At 58.9% G+C, this 21331-nt stretch overlaps 1 protein-coding gene across 1 annotated transcript; it reads right to left on the minus strand.

The window, feature by feature from the left end:
• Positions 1-239: 239 nt before the first annotated feature.
• On the minus strand, positions 240-20325 carry LOC118695263 (dematin-like). The gene is made up of 17 exons (XM_036396729.2): positions 20227-20325; positions 15250-15302; positions 14513-14566; positions 11335-11409; positions 9107-9262; positions 7782-7826; positions 7585-7693; positions 6954-7010; positions 6721-6873; positions 6523-6632; positions 5854-5959; positions 4634-4695; positions 4447-4495; positions 3769-3776; positions 3527-3586; positions 2577-2657; positions 240-1675 (listed from the first exon to the last, which is right to left on the minus strand). Exons 3-17 carry the CDS (start codon positions 14528-14530, stop codon positions 1562-1564), a joined length of 1203 nt encoding a protein of 400 aa, XP_036252622.1. The 5' UTR covers positions 14531-14566; positions 15250-15302; positions 20227-20325; the 3' UTR covers positions 240-1561.
• Between the last annotated feature and the right edge of the window lie 1006 nt (positions 20326-21331).

Below are 21331 nucleotides of genomic sequence, written 5' to 3' on the forward strand. Positions count from 1 at the left end.
CGGGAGTGGGATGGGGATCGGTACCGGGATGGGGACCGGGCCCGGGCCCGCGCTGTCCCGGCCCGGCTCGGCTCGCACACGCCCTGCGGGCCCCCAGCGCAGCCCGGCCGGGGCGGGAGGAAGGCGGGGAAGGCTCCGCGTCCTCCTCGGAGCAGCACCGCCATCTGCAGGGACCCGGCCGCGGGCCCGGGGGGAGTTTTGGACGAGAGGGGAAAGCAAAGCTGCGGAGCCGGGCTGGATAAAGCCATTTCACCTTTAATTGTAAGCAAAAAATCACTCTCACGCGGATTCTCCGACACCAGCAAATAAAATAAACTCTAACAAAAACAGAGAAAGTGAATCACTGTAGTCCAGTCCGAAAACAACCCATATTTATATATATATTTATAGATATGTCGTTTGTAGCAGTGAAAGGCAAGTATGGGCCAGTGAATTCCCGATAAATTACATTCTTTACATCCCAACAAGGTCTAGCGGCTGGAAAGTGGCTGGAAACAAAAAACCGGGGAGCGTGGAGGGGTCGGGGGGTGCAGGGAGAGAGGGGTCCTGCCCAAAACGTGTGCCTGGAGAGGGGAGGCGGGGAAGGGAAGGTGCTGCCCGGTGCCGAGCCCTGCCCGGGAAGGGACAGGGACAGTGGCCAGCCTCGGTGAGCGCCCATCGAGCCGTGCCCTGCTCCAATCCATCCGTGCCGGCTGAGTGCTCAAATCATCACTCCAGCGCCCTCCTGTGCCCTCCGGATCATCGCCCCAGTGCCCTGCAAATCATTGCCCCAGTGCCCTCCAAATCATCACCTCAGTGCCCTCCTGTGCTCCCGAAATCATCGCTCCTGTGCCCCTCAAATCATCACCCGAGTGCTCCCCAAATCATCACTCCGGTGCCCCCCAAATCATCACCCCCTGCATCCCCCCCATCCACAGCTGGAGATGCTCCAGGGACCCCCCCCACCCCAACCCTGCCACCCCCGGGGTGCTCCCCCTGCCCCTCAGGGCTGGCAGTGTCCTTGGGGTGCCCCCTGCAGCTCCTGGCACAGGAGGGACCGGGGGGGACAGAGCCGGGGGGGCTGCAGGCCTGGGGGGGGGGGTTAAGCTGGGATTTGGGCCCGGCTTTGCTGGGAGAAGGTCGGTCTGGCAGTGTGGGCTCTTCCCAAGCCTCGGGGTGGGGCACGGGGGCACCTCGGGGGACACCTCGGGGTGGCGGGTGGGGGCTGCAGACCCTCGGGGAGGAGGGGACCCCCCCATCGCCCCCTCAGTGCCGCCAGGGGGCTGAAAGCAGAGCCAGGCACATTCCCGGGGGGGGCACAAAGCCCAGAGACCCCCGTGGCCCAACCGTGCCCACCATGGGGCAGGGGCTGCCCCAGCCCCATCCCCCGTGCCAGGCGGGTTCAGGCCCCCCCAGCCCACCAGGATTGAGGCGGGGGGCGCAGATCTGGGGGGGCTGGAGGAGCTGGGGCGGGGGGACCCCAATAAAAACCGGCGGGGAGCCCTGAAGCGGTTCCACGGCGTGACACGGACGGAGCTGGCCCGAGGAGCAGGAGGAGCAGGAGGAGCAGGAGGAGGAGGACTCAGAAGAGGAAGGCTTTCTTCTTCAGCTCGTTGCGCTTCCACAGCGCCAGCTTGCCGAACTCCTCCGGCGACATCTCGAACACCTTCAGGAAATCCTCGGGGGACAGGTGGCGCTGCGGGAGGGGACAGGGGATGGTGACACCCACAGGGGATGGTGACATGGACAGGGGATGGTGACACGGACAGGGGATGGTGACATGGACAGGGATGGTGACACCCACAGGGGACGGTGACACCCACAGGGGATGGTGACACGGACAGGGGATGGTGACACCCACAGGGGATGGTGACACACACAGGGGATGGTGACACCGACAGGGGACGGTGACACGCACTGGGGATGGTGACACGGACAGGGGATGGTGACACGGGCAGGGGACGGTGACACGCACTGGGGATGGTGACACCCACAGGGGATGGTGACACCCACAGGGGACGGTGACACCCACTGGGGATGGTGACAAGCACTGGGGATGGTGACACGGACAGGGGATGGTGACACGGACAGGGGATGGTGACACGGGCAGGGGATGGTGACACCCACTGGGGATGGTGACACCCACAGGGGATGGTGACACCAACCGGGGATGGTGACATGGACAGGGGATGGTGACACCCACTGGGGATGGTGACACAGACAGGGGATGGTGACACCCACTGGGGATGGTGACACCCACAGGGGATGGTGACACCCACAGGGGATGGTGACATGGACAGGGCATGGTGACATGGACAGGGGATGGTGACACCCACTGGGGATGGTGACAAGCACAGGGGATGGTGACACCGACCGGGGATGGTGACATGGACAGGGGATGGTGACACCCACTGGGGATGGTGACAAGCACAGGGGATGGTGACATGGACAGGGGATGGTGACACCCACAGGGGATGGTGACAAGCACTGGGGATGGTGACACGGACAGGGGATGGTGACACGGACAGGGGATGGTGACACCCACTGGGGATGGTGACACACCCGGAGCCCCCCCCCGAGGGTGGCACAGCCCCCACCTCCAGCCTGGTCCTGTCCACGCCGGGCGGGAGCTTCACTCGGCCTCGGTTCGTCACCATCAGCATCTCGTAGGGGTAGATCTGCAAAAAGGGGGGCAGAGGAATGGGGGATTTGTGGTTATAAACAAGGCGTGGGTCTGGTAAAACCGGCACTGGGAGGTAAAAGAAACCATGGGAAGGATTCCAGTGACTGATGAATGGAAAAAGAGATTTGCTTTTAGAAATAAACTTCAGGTTTGCTGAAAAATGAAATTGGATATTGAAAGAGGAAAGAAACAACGGGGGAGAAAAACCTCTAAATTCAGTAAGAATTAAAAATTAAAAGCATGGTTTTACACATTAGAGGGAAATCTTCGAGATCAGGTGTTCTGGGGAGTCTGAACCTCTCAAGTACCTCAGAAATGGGGAAAAACCCCAAAGTTCCATAAGAATTTAAAACTAAAAGGGAGGGTTATACATTAGAGGGGAATCTTTGGTATCAGGGAGTCTGAACCTCTCAAGTACTTCAGAAATGGGGGAAACCCCCTAAATTCCATAAGAATTAAAAATTAAAAGGAGAGTTTTATACATTATAGGGGAATCTTTAGGATCAGGTGCTCTGGGGAGTCTGAACCTCTCAAGCACCTCAGAAATGGGGAAAGAGAGAAGGGAAATGTGGCTGGAAATTGGGATAAAAAGGGAGCTGCATCCTCCCTTTTTAGGACACAGAGCAGTCCTTTTTGGACAGAAACCTCTGATGCTTGTGGATTAATTTTTCTAACGGGGGGGGGCACGGGGCTGTGAGAGCCTCCCCTGACGCCATCCAAGCCCCCCCTGACGCCATCCAAGCCCCCCTTGACCCCACCCAAGCCCCCCCTGACGCCATCCAAGCCCCCCCTGACCCCATCCAAGCCCCCCCTGACGCCATCTAAGCCCCCCCTGACCCCATCCAAGCCCCCAGCCCCTCTCACCTTCTGCTCCAGCATGCTGGGCAGGGAGTTCCCTCTGTCCATCCGCCCGCGCTGGCCGTTCTGGGGGGGCAAAGCCTGAGGTCAGCCCGGCCCCCACCCCAATTCCCCCCTCCTGAAGCCCGGGTGAGGGTGGGCTCCAGGTCCCTCCCCCCTCCAGGGACCGTCCCCGAGGTGGCCCCGGTGTCCCCTCCCCCCGTCACCGTCTCCTGGCTCTCGGTGTCCGTGTCCAGGTGAGCGCTTACCTGCAGGGCTGTGGAAGAGGGGAGGGGGCTCAGCCCGGAGACCCCACTGTGGCCCCACATTCTGCTGGGCCCGGGCTTGTGCCGCCCATCCCAGACCCTGGGGACACCCCCACATCCCCCAGGACATTGCAGCGTCCCTCCAGGACACCCCCACATACCCGGGAACACCCCCTGGGACACCTCCAGGACACCCCCACATACCCAGGGAAACACCCACAGCTCTCAGGACACCCCCACATTCCTGGGAACACCTCCAGGACACCCCCACACTCCCACGGCAGCCCCGCACTCCCAGGAACATCCCCGCACTCCCAGGACACCCCCACAACTCCAGGGACACCCCCACATTCCCAGGGACATCCCCAGGACATCCCCAGATACCCAGGACACCCCCACATTCTCAGGGACACCCCCACGTCCCCAAAACTCTCCCACATCTCTGCAGGATGTTCCAGCATCCCCAGGACACCCCCACATTCCCAGAGCACCCCCACATCACCAGGACACCCTCAGGACACCCCCACATCCCCAGGACACACCCACATCTCCCAGAACAGCCCCAAATTCCTGGGGACATCCCCAGGACACCCCCACACTCCCAGGGACACCCCCTTATCCCCAAGGGTGGGGATCCCCCCAGATCCCCAGGACACCCCCAGCCCCTGCCCTGCCCCTCACCAGGGCTCCCCTTCTCGCTCCCGGCCGAGCCGAACTCTGCTGACTGCAGCTGTGCGGGACAGACACGGGGACAGGGACAGACACGGGGACAGGGTCACAGGGGTGACCCCAAACCCCTGAGCAGGGTGACCCCGGGCTGGGGTGACCCCGGCAGCGTGGGAGGGGGGCGCAGCTGACGGACCCTTACCCGGGTGAGGGTGCTCCGGCCGGAGGCGGGGAGGGAGGAGCTCTTGGAGCTCGTGTGGAGGGCTGAGAGAGAGGCAGAGAGCGTCAGGGACATTTGGGGACAGGCAGGGATGGGCAGGGACCTTTGGGGACATTTAGGGATGGGCAGGGAGTGTCAGGGACATTTGGGGACAGGCAGGGACGGGCAGGGACCTTTGGGGACATTTAGGGACGGGCAGGGAGTGTCAGGGACATTTGGGGACAGGCAGGGATGGGCAGGGACCTTTGGGGACATTTAGGGACGGGCAGAGATGGTCAGGGACCTTTGGGGACATTTAGGAACAGGCAGGGACCTTTAGGGACAGGCAGGGATGGGCAGAGACCATCAGGGACATTTAGGGACAGGCAGGGACCATCATGGACCCTTGGGGACATTTAGGGACAGGCAGGGACGGGCAGGGACCTTTAGGGACCTTCAGGGACGGACAGGAACAGGCAGGGACCATCAGGGATAGGCAGGGACCTTCAGGGACATTTAAGGACAGGCAGGGAAGGACAGGGACCTTTAGGAATTAGCAGGGACAGGCAGGGATCTTTAGGGACCTTTAGGGATGGGCAGGGACAGGCAGAAACCTGTAGGGACAGGCAGAGACCATCAGGGACCATCAGGGATGGGGAGGGACATTTAGGGACAGGCAGGGATGGGGAGGGACATTTAGGGACAGGCAGGGAGCTTTAGAGACATTGAGGGCCAGGCAGGGATGGACACGGATGGGCAGGGACCATCAGGGATGGGCTGGGACTTTTAGGGACCTTTAGGGACATTTGGGGACAGGCAGGGACCATCAGGGATGGGCAGGGATGAGCAGGGGTGCAGGTGGGATTTAGGGGGTACAGGTGGGGTTTGGGAGGTGTAGGCAGGATTTGGGATGTACAGGTGGGATTTGGGGTGTGCAGGAAGGATTTGAGAGGTGCAGGTGGGGTTTGAGATGTACAGGCGGGATTTGGGATGTACAGGCAGGATTTGGGATTTACAGGCAGGATTTGGGATGTACAGGTGCGATTTGGGATGTACAGGCGGGATTTGAGAGGTGCGGGTGGGGTTTGAGATGTACAGACAGGTTTTGGGGTGTGCAGGCGGGATTTGGGATTTACAGGCAGGATTTGGGGTGCAGAATGGGGGTGCAGGCTCCCAGAGGGGAGGAGGGAAAGGGCAGGATTCAGGAGAACCGTCCCACTCACACGTGTGGAAAGGCGTCCGGTCCGGCAGCGAGCGAGTTTTCCTCCGGATCGGGAGCGACTTCTCCATCTCCTCCTTCAGGATCAGCTTCCCGAGGTTGGAGGTGACCTGGGAACCCAGGAACCTCCTTTGGGATCAGTGCCATCACCCCCAGCTCCCCAAAACTGCCACCAAGGGACCCCCATTGGGATCAGTGCCAGTGTCCCCTCAGCCCCTCAGAGGTGCCATCAAGGGACCCCTGTTGGGCTCGGTGTCATCACCCCCAGCCCCTCAGAGCTGCCACTGAGGATTGAATTAATTTGAATTTATTTTAAATTAAATTAAATTAAATTAATTTTTATTTTATTTTTATCCCAACCCCTTTTGGGATTGGTGCCATCACACCCCCAGCCCTCCAAAGCTGCCGCCAAGGGACCCCCGTTGGGATCGGTGCCAGTGTCACCTCAGAGGTGCCACCAAGGGACCCCCATTGGGATCGGTGCCAGTGTCACCTCAGAGGTGCCACCAAGGGGACCCCCATTGGGATCGGTGCCAGTGTCACCTCAGAGGTGCCACCAAGGGACCCCCGTTGGGATCGGTGCCAGTGTCACCTCAGAGGTGCCACCAAGGGACCCCCGTTGGGATCGGTGCCAGCCCCCCCAGCCCCTCAGAGCTCCCACCCCGCCCCTGACCTTGCTCAGCTCCTGCCTCTGGAGCTCCCGCAGGTTCTTCATCTCCTCCGTCAGATCCTCATCCTCCTCCTCACCTCTCTTGGACGCCATCCGCCTCCTCCACTCCGTCTCTGCGGGAAAAGGGACAAAGGGACATTCCAGCCATCCCCAGCCCCCCCTGGGGTGTCTAGGAGGGAAGACCCCCCTGGTCCCACCTACCCACGACGGCCAGCGAGGGCGGGCAGGGCCAGTAGTCGGTCTCGATCTTGGCGGGCTGGTTGGGATCCGGGGGCTGCGCCGCCGGGAATTTGGAGGATTCGATGATCAGGTCCTCGATGAGATGCTTCCCGTGGTGGGCACTGGAATGGTGGTCTGGGGGCACAGGGTGGGGTGAGGGGGCATCCCGGGGTGCCCCATCCCGTGGGATGGACCCCTCCCCTCCCCACACTCACCTTTCTGCCGGTAGATCGGGGGCTTCTTGTAAATGTTGAGCTCTGTGGTGTCGGTCTCTGGAGAAAAGGGGGATTTGGGGTTGGGAATGGGAACTCGTGGGATTGGGAGCTCGTGGGGTTGGGAATGGGAGCTCATGGGGTTGGGAATGAGATGGGAATGGGAGTGGGAGCTCATGGAGCTGGAGGCTCATGGGATTGGGAGTGGGAACTCATGGGATTGGGAGTGGAAATTTATGGGGCTGGGAGCTCATGGGGTTGGGAATGGGAATTTATGGGGTTGGGAATGGGAACTCATGGGATTGGGAACTCACGGGTGTTGGGAATGGGAGTTGATGAAATTGGGAATGGGAACTCATGGGGTTGGGAGTGGGAATTTATGGGGTTGGGAATGGGAATTTATGGGGTTGGGAATGGGAATTTGTGGGGTTGGAAGCTCATGGGATTGGGAATGGGAACTCATGGGATTGGGAGCTGACGGGATTAGGAATGGGAGTTTATGGGGTTGGGAATGGAAGCTCATGGGGTTGGGAACCCAAGGGAACGGGAGCTGATGGAGCTGGGAGGAGGCTCCAGGCGGGCCCGGCTGCCTCGGGCAGTGCTGGGGTCCCGTTTTGGGGGGCCGGGGCGGTACCGGGGCGGTGGAAGTGCTGGACGCTGCTGCGCGTGGGAGCAGGGCCCTGGCGCGAGGGGGGCAGCGCGGTGCTGCTGGGGGGGCGGCTCTCCAGCCACTCCCGGATCACCTGCGGGAAAACGGGATCGGGGTCAGCGAGAGCCCCCCCAGTTCAGCACCACCCCCTCCCCACACAGCCCAGCAGGGCCAGGACTCACCTCTGGAGACGGAGGAGGAGACATGGATTTGGGAGACAGGGAGCGCTGCAGAAGGCAAGGATTGAAGTAATTTTGATTTATTTTTAATTTCTTTTAATTTGATTTGTATAATTATAAAATATTATAATATTATAAAATAATAGTAAAAATGTAAATATAATATAATTAGTATAATGTAATGTAATATAATATGTTATATAACATCATATAATGTAATGTAATGAAATGTAATGTAATGTAATATAATGTAATATAATGTAATACATTCAATTATATTAAATTATATTACATTACATTATAATGTAATATAATATAACATAATATAAAGTAATGCAATAAAACATAATGTAATGTAATATAATATGATAGAATATAAATTATATAATGACTTAATATAGTATTAAACATATTAAAATATTATCATTACAAAATGTTATTTTCTTTATAATAAAACTTTATTAATTTATTTCCAATTTAGTTTTTATTTTATTTTATTTTTATTATTTTTATTTTAATCAATTTAAATTTAATTTCAAATTAATTTTACTGAATTTTAATTAATTTAATGGTTTTTACTGAATCTTAAAAATTTTAATAACCTTCAGGAACTGTTACGAATTATAAAGAATTTTAATAAATTTTAGCTATTTTTCTGCTGGAATTTTTTCCTATTATTCTAGAATTCTATTCCAGCTTGGTAATCCTTCTAGTTTTTAATTTTTAAAAATCTATTATTTTATTTATAATAAAATTCTATTAATTTCTTTATGATTTATTATATTTTATTTTTATTCACTTTATTTTAATACATTTAAATTTAATTTTCAACTAATTTTACTGAATTTTAATTAATTTAATGGTTTTTTACTGAATCTTAGCAATTTTAATAACCCTCAGGAACTATTACAAATTATAATGAATTTAAATCTATTTTAGCTATTTTTCTGCTGGATTTTTTTCCTATTATTCTAGAATTCTATTCCTTCTATTTTTTAATGTTTTAAAATTTATTATTTTATTTATAATAAAATTCTATTAATTTCTTTATGATTAATTATATTTCATTTTTATTCATTTTACTTTAATTAATTTTAATTCAATTTTGAATTACTTTGAATTGATTTTAATTAATTCAATATTTTTTACTGAATTCTAACAACTTGAAAAACCTTCATGCGCTGTCACGAATTACAACGAATTTTCATGAATTTTTGCTATTTTTCTGCTGGAATTTTTTCCCTATTTTTCGAGAATTCTGCTCCACCACGGCGATCCCTCCTCTCCAGGTGGGATTCTCCCAAAACCCCCGGGGAATTCCCGCTCACCTCGCGGCTCCGGGGCAGCTCCACGTGCTCCATCAGCGAGTAGGTGAAGTGGGGCTCGTAGATCATCAGGTCGGGGCGTTCGATGTCCAGGATGGCTTTGTCCTTGGGGATGGCAGCCAGGTCCTTGTAGCCCAGGACCTCGTTGTCCATTTTGGCCTGGAACGAAGGGAAAACGCCTTCATTTGGGGTGCAGATGGGAATTTTTGGGAAATTTAGGGAATTTTTTCCAAGGTCCATGGGAGCTCATTCGGTTTGGGAGCTTGTGGGATGGTAGCCCAGAACCTTGTTGTCCATTTTGGCCTGGGAAGAAGGGAAAATGCCTTCATGTGGGGTGCAAAAGGGAATTTTTTGGGATATTTAGGGAATTTTTTACAAGATCCTTGTAGCCCAGGACCTCGTTGTCCATTTTGGCCTGGAACGAAGGGAAAACGCCTTCATGTGGGGTGCAGAAGGGAATTTTTGGGAAATTTAGGGAATTTTTTCCAAGGTCCATGGGAGTTTGTGTGGTTGGGAATGGGAGATCATGGGATTGGGATTGGGAGCTCATGGGATTGGGAATCATGGGATTGTAGCCCAGGACCTCGTTGTCCATTTTGGCCTGGGAAGAAGGGAAAACAACTTCATTTGGGGTGCAGAACGGAATTTTTTGGGAAATTTAGGGAATTTTTTGGGAAATTTAGGGAATTTTTTCCAAGGTCCTTGGGAGTTTATAGGGTTGGAGCTCATGGGATTGTAGCCCAGGACCTCGTTGTCCATTTTGGCCTGCAAGGAAGAGAAAACAATTTCATTTGGGGTGCAGAAGGGAAATTTTTGGGAAATTTAGGGAATTTTTCACAAGGTCCTTGGGAGTTTATGGGGTTGGGAATGGGAGCTCATGGGATTGGGAGCTCATGGGATTGGGAATCATGGGATTGTAGCCCAGGACCTCGTTGTCCATTTTGGCCTGGGAAGAAGGGAAAACAACTTCATTTGGGGTGCAGAAGGCAATTTTTGGGAAATTTAGGGAATTTTTTCCAAGGTCCTTGGGAGTTTATAGGGTTGGAGCTCATGGGATTGTAGCCCAGGACCTCGTTGTCCATTTTGGCCTGCAAGGAAGAGAAAACAATTTCATTTGGGGTGCAGATGGGAATTTTTGGGAAATTTAAGGAATTTTTCACAAGGTCCTTGGCAGTTTATGGGGTTGGGAATGGGAGCTCATGGGATTGGGATTGGGAGCTCAAGGGATTGTAGCCCAGGACCTCGCTGTCCATTTTGGCCTGGGAAGAAGGGAAAACGCCTTCATTTGGGGTGCAGAAGGGAATTTTTGGGAAATTTAGGGAATTTTTCACGAGATCCTTGTAGCCCAGGACCTCATTGTCCACTTTGGCCTGCAAGGGAAGAAAACTCCTTCATTTGGGGTTCAGAAGGGAATTTTTGGGAATTTTTTACAAGGTCCTTGTAGCCCAGGACTTCATTGTCCATTTTGGGAATTTTTGGGAAATTGAGGGAATTTTTGGCAAATTCAGGCAGTTTTTTATAAGGTCCTTGTAGCCCAGGACCTCATTGTCCACTTTGGCCTGGAATGAAAGGAAAACGCCTTCATTTGGGGTGTAGATGGGAATTTTTGGGAAATTTAGGGAAATTTTTACAAAGTCCTTCTACCCCAAAACCTCATTGTCCACTTTGGCCTGCAAGGGAAGAAAACTCCTTCATTTGGGGTGCAGAAGGGAATTTTTGGGAAATTTAGGGAATTTTTCACAAGGTCCTTGGGAGTTTATGGGGTTGGGAATGGGAGCTCATGGGATTGGGATTGGGAGCTCATGGGACTGTAGCCCAGGAGCTCATTGTCCATTTTGGCGTGGAATGAAAGGGAAAACGCCTTCATTTGGGGTGCAGATGGGAATTTTTGGGAAATTTAGGGAATTTTTCACAAGATCCTTGTAGCCCAGAACCTCATTGTCCACTTTGGCCTGCAAGGGAAGAAAACTCCTTCATTTGGGGTGCAGAAGGGAATTTTTGGGAATTTTTTACAAGGTCCTTGTAGCCCAGGACCTCCTTGTCCATTTTGGCCTGGAATGAAAGGAAAACGCCTTCATTTGGGGTGCAGAAGGGAATTGGTGGGAATTTTTTGGGAATGGGGGGGTTCACACCCTCCAAGGCCATGCGGGGGGGCTGGGGGTGGTTTTGGGGGGCACATCCCGGCCGCAGGGATTTAGGGACGAGGTGGGAAGGTGGGAATGGCTCCTTACCACGATGCTGGAGGGAGAGCCGGGAACGCTGGATCCGCGGGAAGAGCAGACGCTCCCAGGGGAGGTCAGAGGCTGCTGGATGGAAAAAAGGGGGGGCAGGTTCAGCCCAGGAAGGGGCTCAGGGGGTTTGGGGACACCCCTGTGGCAGAATTCAGGACATCTGTCTGTCTGTCCCTGCCCAAACCCCTGCCAAGGGGCTCCAAGACCCGGGCACAGAGCTCAAGACCCCTGTGCCTTTGATTCAGCCCTTGGAAAAAACAATTAGCAAGGATTACAAGTCAAAAGAGTCAAAAGAAAAAAACTATTACAAAGAATTACGAGTGAAAAGAGTTTAAGTAGAATAATAGTTTGTCATGGGGTGGAAAATAGATTTTTTGGGGGGTTTTAGAATGGGGGCTCAGAGACCTTGGCGCAGAGACCAAGACCCCTGTGATTTTGATTTTAACCCATGGAAAAAAATTATCAACCTTATATGAAGACCTGCAAGCCATGACAGCTTGAGTAGAATGAGAGAGAATTTATCATGGGGTGAAAAATAGATTTTTTGGGGTTTTTAGAATGGGGATCAGAGACCCTGGAACAGAGCTCAAGACCCCTGTGCCTTTGATTCAGCCCTTGGAAAAAACAATTCCCAACCTTAGATGAAGAATTACAAGTGAAAAGAGTTTAAGTAGAATAATAGTTTGTCATGGGGTGAAAAATAGATTTTTTGGGGGGGGTTTAGAATGGGGGCTCAGAGACCTTGGCACAGAGCCCAAGACCCCTGTGATTTTGATTTTAACCCATGGAAAAAAATTATCAACCTTATATGAAGACCTGCAAGCCAGGACAGGTTAAGTAGAATGAGAGTGAATTTATCATAGGGTGAAAAATAGATTTTTTGGGGTTTTTAGAATGGGGGCTCAGAGCCCAAGACACCTCTGTGGCTTTGATTTTAACCCATGGAAAAAAATTACCAACCTTATATGAAGACCTGCAAGCCAGGACAGGTTAAGTAGAATGAGAGTGAATTTATCATGGGGTGAAAAATAGATTTTTTGGGGTTTTTAGAATGGGGGTTCAGGGGGCAAGATGGAGGGATCTGGGCGTGTCCAGCCTTTCTCCTTCTTCTTCTTGGCCTCCATCTTCTGCTGTGATGGTGGCACTTTGGGATTGGTTTAGAGTAGAAGCTCACTGTCTAACACAGGTGATGGGTATTGGGAAGGAATTGTAAACATTGTACAGGTAGTTTTTAGTATAAAAAGATAACTGAGGGTGTCAGTGTGCCTCTGTCCTGCTGAATGGACCTTGGCTGGACAGGAGAAAGAATTTTATAGACAAGGAACAATAAACAACCTTGGGAATGAGAACTGAAGAGCCCTGACTCCTTCTTTGACTGCCGGGCTGGGAAAAGAGACTTGAACACATCCCGGGGTCCCTGTGAGCAGCAGAGACCCCGACCCCCCGTGCCCACGTGTCACACACATCTTTGATGGAAAATCCTTTCCTTGGGATTTCTCCTCCTGAGAAGCTGAGAGGCCTCAGGAACAAAATGTACCCAATGGTTATCTGCTGCTGTGCAATGCAACAGGTGCATCTGGGATTGGGCTCATGTGGTTGTTTCTAATTAATGGCCAATCACAGCCCAGCTGGCTCAGACTCTCTGTCCGAGCCACAAACCTTTGTTATCATTCTTTGCTATTCTATTCTTAGCCGGCCTTCTGATGAAATCCTTTCTTCTATTCTTTTAGTAGAGTTTTAATGTAATATATATCATAAAAAAATAAATCAGCCTCCTGAAACATGGAGTCAGATCCTCGTCCCTTCCCTCATCCTCGGACCCCTGCGAGCACCCTCACACCCACGGATCCCAAATTCCTTGGGACGGGCGTTTCTGGTGGGCACGGGCAGGCAGGGGACAGCTGGGACAGCCGGGAGGTGGCAGCGGCGCGGCCAGGACGCGCTGCCGCCAGATGGTGCTGCCAGGCTGGGCAGGAGGACGAGGAGGAGGAGGAGGAGGAGGAAGGCAGGGCCGGGCTAACAGCGGCCCACGACTGCCCCTGCCTTTGGCACCAGCCCCGTGTGCGTGCGGGGCTCCCCATTCTCCAGCACCCTGCCAGGACCCCCAGAACCTGCCCACACCCCCAGAACCTTCTCTGGACACCCCAGCACCCTGCCAGGACCCCCAGCACCTTCTCTGGACACCCCAGCACCCTGCCAGGACCCCCAGAACCTGCCCACACCCCCAGAACCTTCTCTGGACACCCCAGCACCCTGCCAGGACCCCCAGCACCCTGCCAGGACCCCCAGCACTTGCCCAGACCCCCAACACCCTTCCCTGGACCCCCAAAATCTTCTCTGTACCCCCAACACCCTGCCTTGATCCCCAGCACCCTGCCCACACCCCCAGAACCTTCTCTGGACCCCCAGCACCCTGCCAGGACCCCCAGCACCTTTCCCGGACCCCCAAAACCCTTTACTGGATGCCCAGAACTTTCTCTGTACCCCCAGAACCGGGCCTAAACCCCCAGCACCTTTCCAGACCCCCGACACCCTTCCCTGGACCCCCAACACCTTCTCTGGACCCCCAGTTCCCTGTTCTGTACCCCCAGCACTTTTCCTGGACCCCCCAACACCCCGTCCAGACCCCCAGCACCCCGTTCTGTACCCCCAGCACTTTCTCTGTACCCCCAATATCCTTTCTTGGACCCCCAGCACCTTCTCTGGACCTCCAGAACCTTCCCTGGACCCCCAGCACGCTGTTCTCTATCCCGAGACCCCCAGCACCTTGTCTGGCAGCCCAGGACCTTTCCTGAAGCCCAGAACCTTCACTGGACCCCCAGAACCCCGTTCTGGACCTCCAACAGCCTCCTTGGACCCCCGAGAACTTCCTGAACCCCTGTTTTGGACCCTCAACACCCTCTCTGCACCCCCAACAGCCTCCTTGGACCCCCAAGACCTTCCCTGGCCCCCCAGAACCCTCTTCTGGACCCCCAGAACCCTTCCTGGACCCCCAAACCCTTCCCAGTCCCCCAACACCCTCCCTGGACCCCAAAAACCCTGTTCCGGACCCCAAACACCCTTTCTGGACCTCCTTTACCCTCCCTGCACCCCCAAGACCTTCCCTGGACCCCCAGAATCCTGTTCTGGACCCTCAAACCCTCCCTGGACCCCCAAACCCGTCCCCACCCCCCTGTACCTTCTGCAGTCTTTCCATTCAGCCGCGGGCTGGGGCTGTGTCAGTCACAGGGTCCTGTGGGCACAGAGGGGTTTGGGCACTGCCAGGGTGGGCACAGGGCCCCCCTGGGTGGGGGTCCCACATCCCACCGCCCTCCTGGCACGGGCTGGGCCCACAGCGGGCACGGGGGTGGCACGGCCCCAGTGCCAAACGAGGGGGGCACGGCCCCAGTGCCAGACAGGGGTGGCACGGCCCCAGTGCCAGACAGGGGTGGCACGGCCCCAAACGGGGGTGGCACGGCCCCAGTGCTGGCAGCAGAACAGGCCTGCCAGGAGGTGCCACTGTCCCCCAGGAAGGGGAGAGGCAGAGCACAGGTGAGGGACAGTGAGGGGACGGGGACAGGCAGGGCACAGGCACAGGCAGGGGACAGGGATGGGGACAGTGAGGGGGACAGGAAGGGGGACAGGGGCAGGACAGGGAGGGACAGGTGGAGGGACAGGCGAGGGCACAGGAGGGGGACAGGGACAGGCAGGGCACAGGTGAGGGGACAGGTATAGGCAGGGGACAGGTATAGGCAGGGGACAGGTATAGGCAGGGGACAGGCCTTCCCAGTCCCCCAAGGGGACAGGCAGGGGACAGGTGAGGGACAAGGAGGGGAAGGAGAAGGACAGGCAGGGCACAGGTGAGGGACAGGGACAGGCAGGGCACAGGGATGGGACAAGCAGGGGACAGTGACAGGCAGGGGACACCGCACTCACCGCTGCCTCTGTGGCTCCACATCCCCCTGGGCGCTGGGGCTCGGCTGTTCCCTCTGCAGGGAGAGCACAGCGGTGGCCGTGAGTGGGTGACAAACCTGCCCTTGTCCCCACGCTGTCCCCACGCTGTCCCCGTGCCCGCCGCGCGTCCCTGCCCGCCGGTGCTGACGGTGCTGGCGGCGGTGTCGCCCTTTTGTCCCTTGTGCGGCCTCCAGAAGGCTCCACGGGCAGCGGGACGGGCTCGGCCCCCCGGAGCCCCCGGGGCTCGGGCCCGGCCGCGCTCTGAGGCCACAATGGAGCGCACAAAGGGGAAAATTCCCCATTCTCCTCCAACCTTCTCCTTTCAGAAGGGACGGAGTTGGGAAAAGCTCGTGCGGTGACAGCGACAGTGACAGCGACAGCGGCGCGGGCAGCTCCAGCCCTGCAGGCTGGGCACGGGGGTGGCACCGCCTTGGGGGCACCGAGCCCGCTGTCCCCGCCGATGTCGCTCCCGTGGGACGCGGGGATGGGTCCGAGAGACCCGGGAGCATCCTCGGGCTGCGGGGGGAGGCGGCTCTGCCCTCCCTGGGGACCCCCCCGCCACAAAGACCCCCCCAGATCCGTCCCTGGCGCGGGGTTCAAGGCGCTGAGCCCATCCCCAGCCCCTCCCGGGACCCGGGACCGGTGCGATGGGCAGCGCCAGAGCGGCACAAGGGCGGCATTGTCCGCTTGGGCACAGCCCTGAGCTCACACTTTCCAGCGCCGGACGGAGCCAGCCTCGCCCCCCGCCCCCGGTCGCGCTGGGGACACCGGAGGGACGCGGTGACAGCGAGCAGATGGAGGCGATGGCGGAGAACGGGAGCGGAGGGGAAGGAAAACGAACCCGAACCGGGGCTGCGGAGCGACGCCACAAAATTGGCCGGAGGTGCCAGGCCCGCGCAGCCACCTCGGCCACCACGGGGCCCCCCCCGCGTCCCCAGAGCGCGGGGACAGCTTATCAGGAGCAGGCAGGAGCCACCGCCCCGATGGCAGCCGCGGTCCCCGTGGCAACCCCCGATCAAACCGCGGAGCCGCGGCCAGGTCCGCGCCTGGCCAGAGATAAGCGCGGCTGTTTTGGGATTTTCCCGGCCAGGAGGGCTCGGGGGAGCGGGGACAGGAGGGGGGGACACGCAGCGCGTCCCCCTCCCAGGGAGATGCTGAGGGGACCGAAAAGAGCCGGGCAGGGAGCGTGGGAAGAGGGAGCGAGATGGAGGAAGGAAGGAAGGAGGGATGGATGGGCGGACAGACGGACAGGACACGTGCGGGCGGGGCTCACCGGCATGCAGGGGTGCCGGTGCCCCCCCCGTGAGGGGAGCCAGGGCTGCGCTGCCGCGGGAAGAGCTCGGTTCCCTCCTCCCCACCCCGAGGAAATCCGGATTTGACTTTTCGCAGCCGCCAAAGCGATCAGCGCCCGGCCCCGCGCCAGGAGCCAGGCCCTGAGAACCCCCCCACGGCCGGGGGGGAGCGGCAGGGGACCCCCAGCCTTCCTCCATCCCCTCCTCCTCCTCCTCCTCACTCTCCCTTCCCGCCCGTGCCACCAGTGCCCGAATCGTGGCGCGGCTGTCGCGGCTCGCAGCCAGCAGCGACAAGGGGGGGACAGCCGGGGTCACAAGTTCCCTGAACAGACGGTTCCCGCCAGCCCTGGGAACGGTGTCCGGTGCTTCCCAGCCCGGCCCAGCCCTCCTCCTCCTCCTCCTCCTCCTCCTGCTGCTGCTCCTCCTCCCACCACAAGCTCCAAACAAACAGCGCAGGCGAGGCCCGGAGCATCCTCCCCGCTCACCGGGGAAACCGAGGCACCGCCACACGCGGGGCCCCACGGGCAACCTGAGCGCGACAGCGACAGCGGCTCCGCGACCCGCGCCCCGCCGGTGTCCGGTTCCTCCTTTGTCCTGTTTCTGTCCCCGCCGGGCCAGCGTGGCTGTCGCCAGCCATCGCTCCCGTGTCGCTGCCCCGCCACCTCGGTGGCCTCCAAAGCCACCAGCTGCCAGCCCCGGGCGTTTTTCCATGGCTGGGATGGACCAGCCGCGCGCACGGGGATGCTCCGTGCCTCAGTTTCCCCACATGGAAGGTGGATGGGGAGGGGAGGGGAAGGGGGGGAGGGTATCAACAACCCGCCCACCCCATCCCGGAGCGGATGGAGATGAAGGAGGCATTTCCACCTCCTCGCTTCCTCCCACCCGCGGAATCTGGGCCAACGCAGCTTTCCCCCGGCCCTGCCCTGCAGGTTTAGACGGGGGAGACGTGGCCTGAACCCCAAAACTCCCGGGGATGAGCGGGGGGCTCCTTGCCCGGCCCCCCTGCCCCGCTGGCCACCCCACAGCCCCGCTCTGGGCCGCGCCTCACGTGGCTCGTAATCCGGGATTAAAGTGGGATTAGCCTGCTCATCCCGCACGCGGAGGGACCCGCTGGGGATGTGTGAGGAGGCCGCGCCCTCCGCGCCTCCCCCGGGGGTTTGGGGGAGCCCCCGCACCCCAAAAACCCCCCCGGTTCTGCCAGCCCTGGGCTCGGCACGCCCAGCGTTGGGTACCCCGGGATGGGGGCCTGGGCACCCCAACACCGCACCTGGGGTCACCCGGGGGTGGTCACACCTGACAGGACACCCGGGGGTCCCGAGGTGGCCCAGGAATGAGCCCAGCCTGGCACCCGCAGCCAGCAGCTGAACCCCCCTCCCCCTTGGCTGCATGCACGGCCAAGAGATTGGGGGGGACGCCCCGAATTTGCGCCCCGAATTCTGCCCTTAACTCACCCCTCGATGCTCCCTGGCGGTGGGGAAATGGGAATTTCTTCTGCCCCTAAATCCCCCCTCGATGCTCGGGGCAGTGGGGAAATGGGAATTTGCCGCCTCCGGGCTTTGCCAGGGGGGTTGGGGCACCCCAAAATTCCGTGTCCACCACGGCCAGGGAGCATCCAACCCTTCACGGAGGGGGTGGGATTGGGGGGTTCCCCCCCAGCAGCAGCGCTGAGACCCCACAAATTCCCCCCTCAGGTGGGGCTGGGCAGGGCTGGGCGGTCCCGGCCTCGTCCCCCGGCGATGTCCCCGGGGAGGGGACACGGGGGTGGTCCCGGGGGGGCTCTGAGGGCGCTGTGGTGCCGCAGGGGGGGGCTCGGGGAGGGGTCCCCGCGTTCCTCCCCCAGCGCTGGCAGCAGTGGGGACAAGGTGGGGACAAAACGTGGGGGGGGGGGAAAAGCGACTGGAAAACGGACAGCGGCCACCACGACCCGGCCCCCCCGCACCTTCCGTGTCCCCAGCCGTGTCCCCGTCCCTGCCGAGCCGCTCACTCACCTACGGCCGGGCTCACCGCATCCCTCCGGCCGCGGGGCGATGCTCCCACCCAGCCCCCGATCACGCGTGGGCTCCCGGGGGGGCTGCGGCGCATCCAGAGCCGTGAGAGCGGGGACGCGGGCGGGAGGACGGCAGCAGGAGCCTATCACCCCCCGGCAGCCCGGCCCCGCCGCCCGATAACCGCGCTGGGCGTGCGGGGGAGGCTGCGTGGAGCTGGGCTGGGAGGGTGCGGGAGTGCGTGGCTGCCCGGGAGGGGGGCGGCGGTGGCCGCGTGGGTGCCGCTCGCCTCTCCCCGGCTCGCTGCTGGCTCAGTCCCTTTCCCAACAAGAGGAGAATTAACCGGCATCATGACGAAGCAGTATTGGCTGCCGCTCCTCCCGCTTCCCCGGCACAAAGAGGGAGGAAAACAGGAATAACCCGGCCTGGCCCCGCTGCCAGGGGCAGCCCTGGCACCCCCCGGCCCCCGCTGGGTACCGGGCGCGGCTGCCCCCGCTCCCCCCGGAGGGGTTTTGGAGGGATTTTGGCACCCCCAGCACCTCACGGGGCTGCGGCAGCGTGGAGCGAGGGGTGGGGGGGGGTCGGCACCTCCCGCCCGATCCCACCCCCAGGATGGGTCTGGGGGCGCTGCGCCCACCCCTCGCTGCCCCGGGAGGGGAAATCCAGCGGGAATTTCCATCCGCGGCACCGGCGCAGCTCAGGGAGGGTTGGGAGGTGCTGGGAATCTGCCACAAGCGAGCGCTGGGCTCTGGCGGGGAGAGCTGAGCCCCAAAACCCCAATGCCCCCCAAACCCTGGGGGTCGCGGTTCTGCGCAGGGCAGGGCAGGGGGGGCTGCGGTCACCTCCATCCCTCCGGGGCCGCTCGGAACGCGATCCCGGCACCCCGGGCTCGGGCACGGGAGCGGAGCCGCGGCCGGACCCGCCGGGGGCGGCGGGGCTGCGTTGGTGCCGCAGCGCCGGGATCCGGAGTCTATTCCCGGCTCTGTGTGGGAGCGCTGCCTGGTGACAGCAGCAGCTCCCGTTCGGGGGCTCCTCCTCGCTGCTTCTGCTCCTCGCTGCCTCAGTTTCCCCCCACCCCGCTCAGGAAAAGGCTGCTGGACCCCTCCGGGTGGACACGCAGGGCCTGGGGTGTGTCCGGGCTGCACATCTGGGAGGAAACGCACCCAGGGCTGCACATCTGGGCGGCATCCAGGCCCAGAGGTGAACATCTGGCAGGGATACAGCCCCAGGGGGATCCACACGCGTGTCCTTCAGCGCCGGGGCCGGCCTGGCTGGCCGGAGCATCCCGGTCCTGGCTCCGCCATCCCGGGGGGCTCCTCCGGGCCCCGCCGCCGCCCGGGGCCGTGCCCGTGAATCATCGAGGCTGCGGCCGCCTCTCCGCCGCCACTAACCCAGTTTCTCAAGCATGAAGACGATCGCAGCGGCTGCTCGGCGGCCGCCACCTGCGCCCGGGGGCTGCTCGGCCGCCTGACCCGGCCGTGGCACCGACACGCCTGGGGGTGCCCGCGGGAGGAGTTTGGGGGCGCCCCGATCCCGCTCCAACCCACAACGCGCGGTGTTTCATGCACCCACTCAAAGCGAGCCCGGAGCCCGCTGGGTCACGCCGCTCCCGGCCGTGCCCGGTGCAGGAGGGTGCCCGAGGGGTGCGGGGTGCGGGATGGGGTGCGGGGGTCAGGCCCTACCTTCAGGGGAGCCCATGGCCCGCAGGCAGCGCTGCCCGTCCGCCGGGAGCCATCCCCGCGCCGAGCATCCCTCCCGCCCCTGCGCCGCACGCGCGTTACCACAGCGACCGCCCCCCGCCCGCCGCCGCACCGGGAGCGGCACCGGGAGATGCGGGAGCGGCACCGGGAGCGGCACCGGGGATCGCCCGGAGCTGCAGCGGGGGCAGGAGAGGCCCCGGGGCTCGGCCAGGGAGGGAGGAGGTGCAGGAGAGTCCCATGGATGCAGAGAGGGATGAGGGAGGGCAGGACAATCCTGGGGAGACACAGAGGGGTGGAGGGGGTGCAGGAGCAGCGTTCGGCCTCACTGAGGGATGAGGGAGGGCAGGACAGTCCTGGACACACAGAGGGATGGAGGGGGTGCAGGACAATCCTGTGGATGCAGAGAGGGGTGAGGGAGTGCAGGACAATCCTCTGGCTTTGCCAAGTGATGGAGGAGGTGCAGAAACATCCTTTGGCCTCTGAGGGATGGTGGAGGTGCAGAACAAGCCCCTGGACAGACACAGGGATGGAGGAGGTGCAGGAGCAACCTTTGGCTTCACTGAGGTGTGGAGGAGGTGCAGGACAATTCTCTGGACATACACAGGGATGGAGGAGGTGCAGGAGCAGCCTTCGGCCTCACTGAGGGATGGAGAATGTTCAGGACAGTCCTGTGGTCACTCAGAGAGATAAAAGGAGTGCAGGACAATCCTGTGGATTTAGTGAGGGATGGAGAATGTGCAGGACAATGCCCTGGCTCTGCCAAGTGATGGAAGAAGTGCAGGAGCATCCTTCAGCCTCGCTGAGGGATGGAAGAGGTGCAGGACAGTCCCCTGGACAGACAGAGGGATGGAAGGAGTGCAGGACAATCCTGTGGATTCAGAGAGGGATGAGGGAGTGCAGGACAATCCTGGGAACACACAGAGGGATGGAGGGAGTGCAGGACAATCCCCTGGACACACACAGGGATGGAAGAGGTGCAGGAGCATCCTTCAGCCTCACTGAGGGATGAGGGAGTGAAGGAGAGTCCTGTGGACAGACAGAGGGATGGAAGGAGTGCAGGACAATGTTGTGGATTTAGTGAGGGATG

This window comes from Molothrus ater, chromosome 28 (genome assembly GCF_012460135.2).
Source record: "Molothrus ater isolate BHLD 08-10-18 breed brown headed cowbird chromosome 28, BPBGC_Mater_1.1, whole genome shotgun sequence".
NCBI lineage: Eukaryota > Metazoa > Chordata > Aves > Passeriformes > Icteridae > Molothrus > Molothrus ater.

Excerpts from the sequence above, each read along its gene's own strand:
- LOC118695263 (XM_036396729.2), bottom strand. Across the intron at positions 7,827-9,106 it reads AGCTGCCCCGGAGCCGCGAG|CGCTCCCTGTCTCCCAAATC; the intron begins GTGAGCGGGAAT and ends TGCCTTCTGCAG. Across the intron at positions 2,658-3,526 it reads CCAGCATGCTGGAGCAGAAG|ATCTACCCCTACGAGATGCT; the intron begins GTGAGAGGGGCT and ends CCCTTTTTGCAG.